We start from the raw sequence: 14,032 nt of genomic DNA, 5'->3' as shown, positions 1-14,032 counted from the left end.
TAAGATCTGCATTATTTAAAAGAAAGAGAAACTCATTCTTAAACTGATTCAGCTTGAGCTGTCGAGGTGGACATCCAGTTTTGAATCTTAGATATGCAGTATTTATCTGTGATTTATTTTTAGATAAATATGCGTATCATTACCATACAAGTGTTCAAGGGTGGTTGGGAAATGCTCCAGAAGTTTCAGGTACATATTAAAGAGGATGTGTGCAGGTACCAATAGGAGTCTCATATGCCACATGAATTTGTTACACTTTACAACTTGGAAATGTTTGTTTAACTATTTTATCACTTTTTTTCCTGTAGCAAAGTGCCTTTTTTGTGTGGCCACCTCCCTCGTTTTGCCCCAGTGCGTATGGTTATGACTGAAAGTGCAGTGGAGCCTGCTGCCCAGGCCCCAGTGCCAGTGATCTCTCCCTAAAAACATATGTATGTGAATTGGTAACCCCAATTGCAAGGATGCTAACCCCATTATAAGTCCCTAGTAAATGGTACCAGTGGTACCAGGGGCATGGGAGTTAAAGGGGGCTCCAGGGCCTGAAGTACTTGTTGTGCCACCCTGAGCGACCCAAGTAAACAGATGACAGTAACCCTGCCATTGCAGACAGCAGGAGTAGTGCAACATGCTTGAACTCGACTTTGCCTTCACCATGTGTGGCAAGGTCAAAGCAGTATTTTTAATATATGCTAATCACCCCTAAGGTAGGCCTCCTGAGCCTAGGAGGCAGGGTGCATTATATTAAAGGCATGGATATATAAGTGCAAGCCTATATGTCCCTATAGTAGCCTCTTTCCACGAAGGGCTACTAGTAGGAAGTCCGCGGATTAGGGTATTAACCCCTTCCACGCTGATGACGATCTGGGCTCGTCATGGCGTAGCCTCCTCGCACGCTGATGACGAGCCCAGCTCGTCACGTAACATGCGTTTTGAAAAATCTCAGCGTGCGAGCGGAATTCCGCTAGCGCGCATGAGGTTAATATGGACTGGCACCCGGGCAACTCTGAGGTTGCCAGCTACATTATGGTACTGCCAAAATATGTCCGTTTGGTGTCAAACAACTTGCCTCATCACCTCTGAGATGATTCTTGTGTCAGAGTCTATGTGGGATGAACCCAGGTGGCTACCTTGGAGGTTGCCCACCAGGCTGCCCCAGCCTTCCCATGCCCTGGCTGTCAGCCTAGAGCTACTGCTGCCAACACAGGAACTTGACACCCAGCCAGGAGGAGTGAACTCTCCTAGGAGTTGTAAATAATGGTGTGGATGGGAAGGAGGTGGCACATCCCTCCCTGACAGGGTGGCTAGTAAAGTGGCACATCAAGGCAGTGAGCTTCAAAGCTTGTACCGCCTCTGGTATACAACCAGGCTGCCTCCCAACTGAGGAAACAGTCCGCCCCTGCCCCCTGGCACATTTGCACGCTGTCAGGTGGGAAATTATTGTAGTCAGGAGGTGTACACCCACAGAAGGCTAGACACACCCCTAGGGTGTGCTACTTGGTCTGTACAGCTAAGAAAGGTTTCTGCCATTTTTAAAAGTGGTAAAATAGTGGGTTCTGGGTAGAAAAGGTGACACACACCCCCGGATGTGGTCACCTAAGGGGCAGAATAGCCACTGGGGCTTGAAGCCCATGGGCCACTGGCACCCACACCCATAATGCCCCTAAATCTAGAATTTAAGTGGCACCCCTGGCACCAGGACCTCAGTTCTGATTCAAATCGCAACAGAGTACACAGAAGAGACCCGAGTCTGCAATAACAGGATCTGCACAAAGCAAATGCGTGATACTCTGCACCTGTGGCAACCATCCTGATACTGCACAACTGCAACTCTTCCCAGACCAAAGATTGGCTTCCTCGGACACAGAACCCCTTGAAAGCCAAAGGCAACTCTAGACTCCCTTGGACTAGTTGCACTAGTCCCCTGCAGTCCACATGTAAAAACAACGTACCGGAACCAAAGAATCACTGGCCATCAGGGCCTCCGAGGGATCGCTCAAAAGTAGATGGTCCAGTGTATTGTGGGAAACGTAGTCCTGACCTCCAGCAGGTTTCAGTTGGCTTCTGTTTCCCCTGGACCTCCAGACATGAAAATCATTTCTTGCTGACTGTACCGCTGCCAATTCTTGTTGGTGGCCAGTCCTGCTACCACTACCTTTTCTCGACGCTGCAACCCAAAGGGTACTCTGCAGCACCTTCAGCCAAAAACAGAAGTGACCCCGTTGTCAACTGTTTACACCTCTTTAGTCACCAGCGGTAAAACCAGCTCCCCCACAGCTCCAGCTTTAGCACCAAGGTCAGCCAGAACAACTCTGCACTCTGGCTTCACAGGCTAGGTAAAATTTAACTGACTGTTTTGGCTTGGTATTGGGACCCGCATCATCTTAAGCTTCAGAGGGTTCCATGTATTTTCAACCTGCAAGTGACCGATTGTCACTAGTGTGTTTTACTATTGAAGTTCTGCAGTACTGAATTGCACTGATTTATTTTTCATTCTAAAACCCATAACTCTGGTTATACTTATCTGATTGTCTTCATTGTGGTCTCTAAATTTATTGAAAAATCAGCTTTATTTTAAAGATTGGTGTTGGATTTCTTTCCAGTTGTGTCATTTACTCATCGTCCATATTGGTACTCTGAAATGCTTAACACTTTTTTCTAGTAAAGCCTGACTGCTCTTTGCCACACTACCAAGACTGCTCTAAGTATTTATTATTGTGAATCCCTTTGCGCCATTGGGAGACTATTACATAGCAAAGCCTAACCAGGATCACTACATAATACTCCACCTTGCCAGCTCCATTATGGTCCCACTGAAAATAGTCCTGTTTGGTATCAAAAACATTTGTCTCATCAAACCTAACACTGTTCTCATGTTGAATGTGATGTGGCATGCAAGCAGGTGGCTACCTTAGAGGTTACCCCATGGTTGCCCCAGCCTTTCCTGTTCCCTGGCTGACAGCCTACAGCTGCTTCTGCCAAGACAGGAATCTTATCCCCTGACAGGAAGTGTGAACACTCCCAAGAGCTAGAAACAGAGGCCTGATTAGGAAGCAGGTGACGCCTCCCTTCCTGACAGGATGGCTAGTGAAGTGGCACATCAAGGCAGGGTGCTTCAAAGCTTACACCGGCTCTGATACGCATCCAGGTGCCCTCCCAATGGAGGAAATAATCACCCACCTGCCCCCAGGCACATTTGCTCCTGGGCAGGTAGGAAAATTAGGTAGTCAGGAGATGTTCCACCCCCTGAAGGCTAGTCACGTCACTAGGGAGGGCTACCGGGTCTTTACAGCCATAGAAGGTTTCTGCCATTTTTAAAAGTGGCAGAATAGAGGGTTCTGGGTAGCAAAGGTGGCACACACCCTCGGATGTGGTCACCTCATGGGTGCATTTGTTTCTGGAGCTAGTAGCCCAGTGACTGTTTTCACCTACACCCATAATACCCATAAAACTAGAATTTAAGGGGCACCACTGGCACCAGAACCTCAGATATGATTCCACTTGCAACCAAGGACAAAGAAAAGACCAGAGTCGGCAACTTCAGGACCTACAAAAAACAAGTGTGATACCCTGCATCTGTGGCAACCACCCTGCAGCTGCACAACTTCGATTCATCCCGGACCAAAGACTGGTTCCCCCAGACTTTGAAACTCAAAGGCAACTCCAGAGCTCCCTTGGATTAGTGGCACTAGTCCCCTGCAGTCCACAGGTAAAGCACGCTCCTGGAACCAAAGAATCACTGGTCATCGGGTGCGCTGAGGAGTCGCCAAAAGTCAATGGTCCAGTGCATTGTAGAAAACAAAATCCTGACCTCCAGAAAGTTTCAGGTGGCTACCGTTTCTCCCCAGACCTCCAGACATCAAAATAGTTTCTTGCTGACTGTACCGCTGCCAAGGCTTGTTGGTGGCCAGTCCGGCTACCACTACCTTTACTCAACGCTGCAACCCAAGGGTACTCTGCAGCACCTTCAGCCAAACACAGCAGTGGCCCCTTTGTCGACTGTTTACACCTCTTTAGTCACCAGTGGTAAAACCAGCTCCCCCACACTCCCGCTTCAGCACCAAGGTCAGCCAGGACAACTCTGCAGTCGGGCTTCACGGGCTAGGTAAAATTTAACTGACTGTCGTGGCTTGGTCTTGGGACCCGCATCATCTTAACCCCCAGAGGGTTCCATGCAATTCAACCTGCAAGTGACCGATTGTCACTAGTGCGTTTTACCTTTGAAGTTCTGCAGTACTGAATTACACTGATTTATTTTTCATTCTAAAACCCATAACTCGGGTTATACTTATCTGATTGTCTTCATTTTGGTATCTAAATTTATTGAAAAGTCAGCTTTATTTTATAGATTGGTGTTGGATTTCTTTCCAGTTGTGTCATTTACTTATCGTCCATGTTGGTACTCTGAAACGCTTAACATATTTTTCTTGTAAAGCCTGAGTGCTCTTTGCCACTCTGCCAAGACTGCTCTAAGGATTTATTATTGTGAATACAAGGACTATCTTTGGGTCATTGGGAGACTATTACATAGCGAAGCCCAACCAGCATCACTACATAATACTCCACCTTGCCAGCTCCATTATGGTCCCACTGAAAATAGTCCTGTTTGGTATCAAAAACGTTTGTCTTATCAAACATGACACTATTCCCATGTTGAATGTGATGTGGCATGCAACCAGGTGACTACCTTAGAGGTTGCCCACATGGTTGCCCCAGCCTTTCCTGTGCCCTGGCTGACAGCCTACAGCTGCTTCTGCCAAGACAGGAATCTTACCCCCTGACCGGAGGTGTGAACACTCCCAAGAGTCAGAAACAGAGGCCTAATTAGGAAACAGGTGACACCTCCCTCCCTGACAGGATAGCTAGAGAAGTGGCACATCAAGACAGGGTGCTTCAAAGCTTACACCGGCTCTGATACGCATCCAGGTGCCCTCCCTATTGAGAAAATAATCATCCCCTTACCCCAGGCACATTTGCTCCTGGACAGGTAGGACAATTAAGTAGTCAGGAGATGTACACCCCATGAAGGCTAGTCACGACACTAGGGTGGGCTACCGGGTCTGTACAGCCACAGAAGGTGGCAGAATAGAGGGTTCTGGGTAGCAAAGGTGGCACACACCATAGATGTGGTCATCTCATGGGTGGATTTGTTTCTGGAGCTGGTAGTCCAGTGACTGTTTTCACCTAAGTTTGTGTCTCTGATACTGCTGCCCGTCATTAGATCTTTGCTTTGGTTATCTTCTGAGTAAGCTCTGAGATGCCCCTGGGTGAGTCAGCCGCTATATAAGAGTCCACTAACATTACATAACATAACATAACACCTACACCCTTAATACCCATAAAACTAGAATTTAAGGGGCACCCATGGCACCAGAACCTCAGATATGTGATTCCACTTGCAACCAAGGACAAAGAAAAGACCAGAGTCGGCGACTTCAGGACCTACAGAAAACAAGTGTGATACCCTGCATCTGTGGCAACCACCCTGCAGCTGCACAACTCTGATTCATCCTTGACTAAAGACTGGTTTTCCCAGACTTTGAAACCCAAAGGCAACTCCAATAATAGGAGGCCTATCCCTCTTCTACTCATAGATATTGGACAACATTCTGCTCCTTAACCCTACAAAACAGAGTTCCCTCTTGCTGTCAACTTACTTGTAAAGAACAAAACAACTCTTCTCTATTGGATTCACTAAATCTAGATGGTTTCTCCCCATCCATTACACCTTCAGCTAAATCCTTAGGCACCATTGTGGATTTGACTCACACACTCACCTCCACATCTACATTTTGGAAAAATCCTCCAATACCTGCAATCTCTAAAGAGAATTCACCACTTCATTTCATTTAAACATCTCAATACAGCAATTTTCTCACTAGTCATATCTAGGCAGAAATTTGGGAATGCCATTGTGGTGGGAGTACTCCAGTCATACATTGCCCCCTCAACGCCTTTACTCAGTGGCTAGAGTAGGATACTCAGGTAAACAATTTGATAACCTCACATCTGTTCTCAAGACCTAAATTAGCTCCTGATCCCAGCCAGAATTCAATTCTTGTTATGTTGCATAGTACACACAGCCATATGCGAGTAAATACCACATTGCTTCATGACAATTTCTGGCAGCTCAAGGAGTCTGAGGTGTTGTTGTACTCTCCTCCTAGAAATCTTCAAGTTCAAAACTACCTTAGTCAAGCAACATTTCTTCTTAGGGGCCGGTACCTCAGCATGGAATTCTCTGCTACCTGATTTCTGAAAAATAACCTCTTACATCACATTCCGGAAACATGTAAAGACCCAGCTTTTCAAAATATTCTTGGGTAGCCCAGAGTTCAGAACCTTCTCTAGCCTACTCAACTCAATCTCAATTGATCATCTAATGTGATATTCTACTTCACCTTCCTTGACCTTTTACCACACCAACGGAAACAGAGAACTACCCTTTTGTCATTCCATCTCCTCCCCTAGCCCTTGCTCTCTTTATGTATTGTGAAATGTTTTGAATGTAATTACTTAAATGTAAAGCCCACAAACATTCATGATCATGTAAATATTTCACTAAATAACAAATCTATGAAAGCTCTGTTGTACATTATGACCCGTGATACAATATCAGATTATTACCTTTTTACAAAGACATTTTTACATTGCATTGAATATGTATAATGTTTTATTTTCATGCAGTTCCTTTGTTTGTATTTATATTGTTGATCTTTCTTCAGTGGTAGGGAATACAAAAAACTTGTAAAGTGAATTTGAGGGAATCAAATTTCTAAGTCTCTCTATTTCCCTAAGTTATACCACTGACTCCTTCCTGTGAGATCTTCAATTGATCTCTATTTGTTTGCTGCCACTACCAGAACCATACGTAGGCGTGTCTCTTATTCATGAAGTATAAAGCCCTCCCGGTGCTCTTCTGGTAAGGAAATGTTTCATTTGGTAGCATTTTTGTTAAGATTGCATTAATTTCTCGATGTAGGTGATCCCTGAATAGCAAAATCAGAGTTGATGCCACAGAGTTTCATTTCCCAACGAGCCCTCCAGCATTTTCCACCCTGTATACTTCTGTGTCTGTTTGTTGTGGTAGCACCATGTCTGCTGTACTGGCAGTGTGGGTGCATGTAGATCTGATGGTGTGTGAGCTCTTGTGAATGTGGATGAGTTTGTATGTGTGGGGATGGATGTCCTGTGGGTGTATGTTTCTTTATATTTATGTCATATGTGTGCATAGTGTACATCTCTGCCTGTGTCTACAGTACAAAACCCTACCCTGTGAGCTATGCAAACGCTCATTCCAAAAGGGTGCTGTGTCAGGAGCCTGCAAATGGACAGATCTTTCCCCTCCTTCCGTACAGGACTGGAATGTTGTGTTAGGAGGCAGCGGACATCATATAGGGACTGTAAGTGTGACTTAGTTCTGTGGGGCTGTGTGCACCTGGGGACGTGTGTGAGAGTTGAGCACAAGGCCACACACCGACATGGATCATGACATGAAGTGTGAGACAGAAAAAGAGAGAATGAGAGACTCTGGTTACCTTTGTTCACCCTAACAGCATGAAACCAAAGGCCTGCAGAAGCTCCTCAGCCGAAATAAGGTTGGTCACCAAAAATGCTAGTTACTTTTGCTAAACTTTGCGCTTCGCACACATTGCAAGTTCTTCAGAGTCAAAGGCAGCATATCCTCACCAAGTCTGCTTCTTATGAATTAGTCGAATAGAATGTTAACGCAAAAACAGGGTCAAAGATGTGCTACGTTCTGCCCAATGCATCTCAATAACTGATAAGCAACACAGCTGTAGCTACTTCTTAAATGGAGGACACCTGAACAAAGATGACGCACCTCTACAGAAAGCAAGAGAACCCATTCAAAACTTGAATCAAAACGAGTTGCTTTCTGAATACCCCAACCACATGGTACCCATTTGTAGCATTACTTGTCTTGAGTTGTGTCACTGGAGGAAACATTGAAATTTTCCTGAACCAGTTTCCCTTACTTTCGATGTTGTGATGGACTATTGCATGTAACTGTATGCACATGGTGACATTTTCTCAATTCATTCCCATTTAAGGGGGACTTCTACTACTTGGGGTTACCAGATCTCTAGATAAAACTGATAAATGTCATGACCAAAATATTGCAACCATTGCATCGCTCTAACAGCTACATTGCATTTTCAGTCTAGGTTAATAGATATAAAGGTAGGAATAACAAATATGAACTTACTGTGTAATGTGGCACCTCATAAGGCTGTATGTCAGAATATTCTTAGCAAAAATATCATCTCACAGAAATATTGTGCTAAATATTGTTTACAAAAATATTGTCCCATTGGGTGTAGATTTTATGTACTGTTATTAACTCTAGCACTATTTTTGTAAGCTATATTTTGGACACTGTATTCCTGTCGGGCAATATTTTGGTTTCAGTATTCTTATACCATACCTATCATTTACGTGCCATATCGCCATCCCTGTAACTGTCTCTTTTCTCCACTTCACAGGTGCGAAACGGTCATATAAAACGAATCACTGACAACAACATTCAGTCACTTGTGCTTGAGATTGAAGGGACCAATGTGAGGTAATTGGAGGTTTTAAAGCAGTGTGCAGTGATATACCTTGATGAATGAGAGCAAACCTAAAATTCAGTATTGCATTAAAGTGTGGACTCAATTGATCAGCATTAAGTAATGTAATGCACAAGGTTGTTTTATCTTCCAGCAGAATGTCCTTTGCAAAGTAAATATTTAAGCGTGTTTGCGGAGAGGATTGTATGGAGTACTGATATGGGGTCTCATAACAAATATTGAGGTCACAATGAAGCTCGGAGAGTGAGTGATTATTTTACACGGTGTAGAGGGACAGAAAGATGGTCACTAAATTCAGCTGATTTTAGAGGTTACATTCATTGTGAATAAAGCAACATAACAATAGCAAGAACCATAATAGGTATAGTGTTGGTAAAGTGAGCTAATAGAATCTAGAAACATTATGGTATTCTAATGGAAACCATTGTCTCTATATACTATTATTCATCCCTGAAGTAGACAACCATCTAGCTAGAACCCTAGAACACTTTTTATTGATCTTGCTGTGACAGGGATTGATGCCTATGCCTGAGGGTGTCGCCAACTGGATGTGACACGGCCACCTTCAGTTAAAAATTAACCACGGCACCCAGGAACCTCTGATGCACTTTCCACACCATAGTATCCATAACTCTAGTGCTGCGGTATCCAAGGTTCCACAGTTGTGTAAGTTGTTCAAATATTAGAATACTGTGTGCAGTTTGGTGCTTTTCCCTAAAATGTCAGTCAGTCAGTCAGTCAAAATACTTTATTGCGATAACTTAATATCATACAAAGTCAATGGCAAAATATATGCTACATTAATACAAACAATACATACATTAAGAACAATTAAAAAACAGTTAAAATGTAACAAGTTAAAAATCATCATACACCATAACACAGTTTATATCGACAAGAAAAATATAAAGTGCAAGGTGCTAATGTGCAAAGAGCTTAAAAAATACTAAGGAAATCCCCAGCTAAATAATCATTACTAGCATCTAATGTCCCTGTTACAGTGGTTTCTATAATTACAGTCCCAGAAAGGTTACAAACAATCTAACTAAAGTGCACAGTCTGTGCTACAAAGGGAGGTAGACACATTTTTTAATCTGATATTCCTGCTCCTAATAGCTCTCACCAGAAAACTAGCCACATGAAACATAATCCTGGGAGTTTGTAACAGTTGTAGATAAATAAGAGCAGGTTTAACTAAAATGAATCCAGCTTCCTTAAGTATAGGTACAAGGAACATTCTCCGAGCATCAATGTAGTAACTACAAAACATTATAAAGTGCATGGTATTTTGCTCAGAGAAATAATCACAGGAACAGGGTGGCGCCTTTTCTGGGGTACTCCATACAGGATAAAAACCAAGGTTAAAATGTATCAAATTAAGACGAAAACGAGTTAAAATAAACCTGTGGTAAGGATGAGTCACCATGTTCAGATAGCTATCAGGGCCATTAGGTATAGACAATATTATACTGGCCCTGACACAGGGTTTTTTCAGTTCGTTCTTCCCTCTCCAAGGATAGAAGCTCCTTCATTGCATGTTTTGTATACACAATATCTTTAGATGTTATAGAATCAATTACAGTATAAAGCTCAGGCCTCCCCAACCTCAAAAAGGTTTCCTTAATATAAGTCAGCCACCTAATGTTATGCACTTTGTCCAGAGACAGACAGTCTGTCAATATAATGTGATTTAGAGGAATTTCTTTATTAAGCCACAACCTCAGCCAGGCAACTAAAGGTGCTGTTTTTATCAGGTCTGAGATGTAGCCTTCCCCTAATTCCATATGGGCAGTATAGGAAGGGGTTGACTGAGGGACACCAAGAACAGATCTAAAGAATTTGTTTTCCACTATCTGTAAAGATTCCCCTCCCCTATAACCCCACAATGAGGCACCATATGATGCAACTGAAATACATTTGGCCTTATAGATTTTACTAATAGCTGCAATTGGCCTGCCCCCAAGTTTTTTAGAGAACCCGTGAAGGGCTGCGGATGTCCTTGCCAACATGGTTGCTCTATTATTAACATGGGGACCCCAGCTACCCTTCTCATCAAAGGTGATCCCTAAATAGGGAAAGGAGGGTACGCGAGCAAGCTTTTCCTGCCCGCAAAGAAAGATTTTGTGAAAAGGTCTCCTAGATGCCCTACCCATAAGCATAACCTGAGATTTTTTAGCATTTATTTTCAGGTCAAGTGAGCCCATGAAAGATTCAAAGGCATCCAGGAGTCGTTGAAGCCCCACCCCGGTACGTGCTAGGAGAACCGCGTCATCAGCGTAAAGGAGAACAGGAATCCCCTGATCCCCTGCACGCGGAATATCGCTGGTCACGCCCCTAAGAGCAGGCTCCAGAGCGTTCACATATAACGTGAACAACAGTGGTGCCAGTATGCATCCCTGTCTAACTCCTTTTTCAGAGGCAAAAACATCGGTACACCTTCCACTCGAGGAGACTCTAATCTTTGCAGTAAGGCCAGAGTGCAGGTCGGCCAATAAATTAACTATAGTCCTGTCCAGGCCCATATCAAGCAGTTTTGACCATAGCTTTGATCTGTTTACCATATCAAACGCAGAGGAGAGATCCATGAAACCTAGGTACATGGACCCCTCCTTGACCCTGGTATATTTCTCGATCAGCAGGTGGAGATTAAGGCATTGATCCAGGGTGCTTCTTTTGGGTCTAAACCCGTATTGCACATTGGTCAAGATGCTATTCTCTGTAACCCATTCGTTCAATTTAGCTAATATAACTCTCCCTAAAATCTTAACTGAAGAATCTATCAGTGAGATTGGTCTATAACATGCAGGGTCCTGCCTATTTCCCTTTTTAAATACGGGAATGATTATAGATGTTTTCCATGACTCTGGAATGTTATCATGGTTTAGGGAATTAAAGACCCTGCAAAGTAGTCTTGACCAAAAGTTAGGGAAGCATTTAAAGGCATCTGCAGGAACACCATCTGGTCCTGGTGCCTTTTTTTCAGGGTACAGTCTATAGCAAATAATACTTCTTTTACTTCAAAGTGCAGTTGGTTCCCAGTGGGGGTGATATTAACCTCCTGCTCCCTGGATTCAACATTAGTGTGCCCTGAGTAGATGTCACTAAAATGTTTGATCCAACCCTCATCAGGGATATTAGTTTCAAGGGGGGGATTTTCCTCCCCAGTAAGTAAGGGTTGGTTGACAATTCTCCAAAATTCCCCACTATTTTTTAGTATTGCTGGATCAGTGAGTTGTGTCCAGGCTTCGTCTTTGATCTGTTTTTTTCTTTCTGCAATAGCCTTTTTATATAGGGCTCTACTGGAAGTGATAAGATCACGATTTTTCGGAACAGTTTTTAAAGCATTAAGCAATGCAGAATGTGTTTTTGAGCATTTGTGATCAAACCATCTTTTAATGGGCTTCAACTTAGGTTTGGTGGTCACAGAAAGTCTACAATTTATCTTGCTACATATGCTACTGAATGCAAGAATCACCTCCCTATCATTGGACACACTGGATAAACACACGCCGACCTCCTCCTTAGCCTCCGAAAGTACCTCTTGTACAAAAGGCTCTGGGATTATACTATCCCATTTCAGTCTACGACCCTGGTCCTTTACTTTAAGTGCTCGTTTATCATAACAAGGGCCATGATTACGCCCTATAAGCTCAGAAGCTACTAGGTCCAGGGAGACTGGATTATGATCACTGAAGGCAGAGACCACAGTTCTATACATTAAAACTTTAGATAAAAAACATGCTGAAATAAAAATTTAATCAATAATAAGGCCATTGTCTGTTCCCTTAAAAGTAGGGGCCCTTTCCCCCCCTCCCCACAACTGGATTCGTATAGGTTCCATCTTGCTAGGAAGGTCTCTAGACAACCCCCCTGTTTATTATGTTCAAGATGGACAAGTGCACAATTTGGAGGGGATTCTGAGTCATCGCAGACACACATAAGTGAACAAGGGTGTATATTAAAATCACCCAAAAATATGATTTCAAAAGCATTAACGTCTTGACTATAGACTGACAGAAAATAATCCAATCTATCTAGACTATATGATGTACAGTCTGATGCGTTGGAGTTATAAAAGTTTATAAACAAAATATTGGGAGAATCTACACGAGACAGTTCAACAATTAAACATTGCTCGGATCCTGAGTCACATTTCTTAAGACTACCTTTGATGTCTATTTTAAAAAGGCTTAGCAATCCTCCCTTGGCTCTTCCTGCTGCACTAGCCACTGCAGGTATACAGAAATGGCTATAGCCATCTCGGGAGAAACTGTTGTTTGTATCCCAGGTTTCCTGCAATGCAATAATATCATACTTAGTCATAAAATATGTCCATGTTTCGTTACCTACTTTAGCCCTGATACCCGCTATATTCCAGGTAAGCATACTGAGTACTGACATAATATTCTCTTCTTGATTTGTATGTTCCGACAAAAGTCAGTCATTTTGATCCAAAAAAGATAGGGGGGCAAATCGGTTGGACAACAGAAGAGGTTGTGCAAAAGGATTCTGGTATACTAAAGGGGCAGGATGGTTTACAATATTTCGATGTTGTTCGCGGCCCCATCTATTATTTACATCCCAATTATTGTCCCATCCAAAAGCTGGTGTCTTAGGGTAGGTAACGTTCTGCTGTTCTCCATAAAAGAATTTTAATGTTAATGGTACAACAGAACCCTGCCTACGTTGGGGTGGGAGTATGTTAGAGAGGATGTTTGGCAAGACACCAGAGTGTGAGAAACTTACTGCCACACAATCCCCCTTAAATTTTTTTGTGCGATTTCCTAACCATGAAACCCTTTTAGCAGTCTTAATCTCTTGAGCCAACTGTTGGCCGCCCCCTGGGGCTAGCCACATGTTATTTGTGAGCCACTGCAATGCCTTATTAGACAAAGAGGAAGGGGATTCTTCTATACCAGCTTCTAAGGGCGGTACATTAGCTAGTACTAGAACAACAGGTGAGGCTTCAACTATAAATTGTAGAGGGTCAGTTAGCTGAGCTTGTGCAGGGGGTATCTCAACTGTTAAAGGACCGTCCCCTCTACTGTTTGTTTCATTGGTTTTTAAGACTGGTATCTGGGTTGGAGGATTATTATGTAATACTTCGTCTGTGTCCTCACCCTCCTGATCATCATGTTCTCCAATATTATTGTCCAAGTTTGTTACCAACATTGTAACATTATCAACACCCTCAGTTATTTTATTCAACTGCCCACCTAACTTTTTAACCTCAGATTGTATTTGTCTATTTTAGTAATTAGAGGTTTAACAATAACCTTAATTTTACTTTCTATTAAATCAGCAATTCTAGCAAGCAGATCATCATCAACAATAACATTAGGCTTAGTTCTTCCCTCACCATTTTCCTTCAGGTTAACTTTTGGGGTGTTTACCCTCTTTCTCCTTGTCCCCGACCTTAATCCTCCCCGTTTTGGCTGAGTTTT

At 43.1% G+C, this 14,032-nt stretch overlaps 1 protein-coding gene across 1 annotated transcript in view; it reads left to right on the top strand.

Moving 5' to 3' along the window:
* The window catches only part of CFAP20 (cilia and flagella associated protein 20), a 524,034-nt gene that overhangs the window by 44,009 nt on the left and 465,993 nt on the right, over window positions 1–14,032 (top strand). Inside the window, exon 2 of the mRNA XM_086946428.1 lies at window positions 8,502–8,581. Coding sequence (XP_086802554.1) covers window positions 8,502–8,581 — 80 coding nt within the window. The remainder of the gene's footprint in view (window positions 1–8,501; window positions 8,582–14,032) is intronic.

The sequence above is a fragment of the Lissotriton vulgaris genome, chromosome 12, assembly GCF_964263255.1.
Source record: "Lissotriton vulgaris chromosome 12, aLisVul1.2, whole genome shotgun sequence".
Classification (NCBI taxonomy): Eukaryota; Metazoa; Chordata; class Amphibia; order Caudata; family Salamandridae; genus Lissotriton; species Lissotriton vulgaris.
Note: the sequence above shows the minus strand (reverse complement) of the source record. Positions and strands in the feature narration are given on the sequence as shown.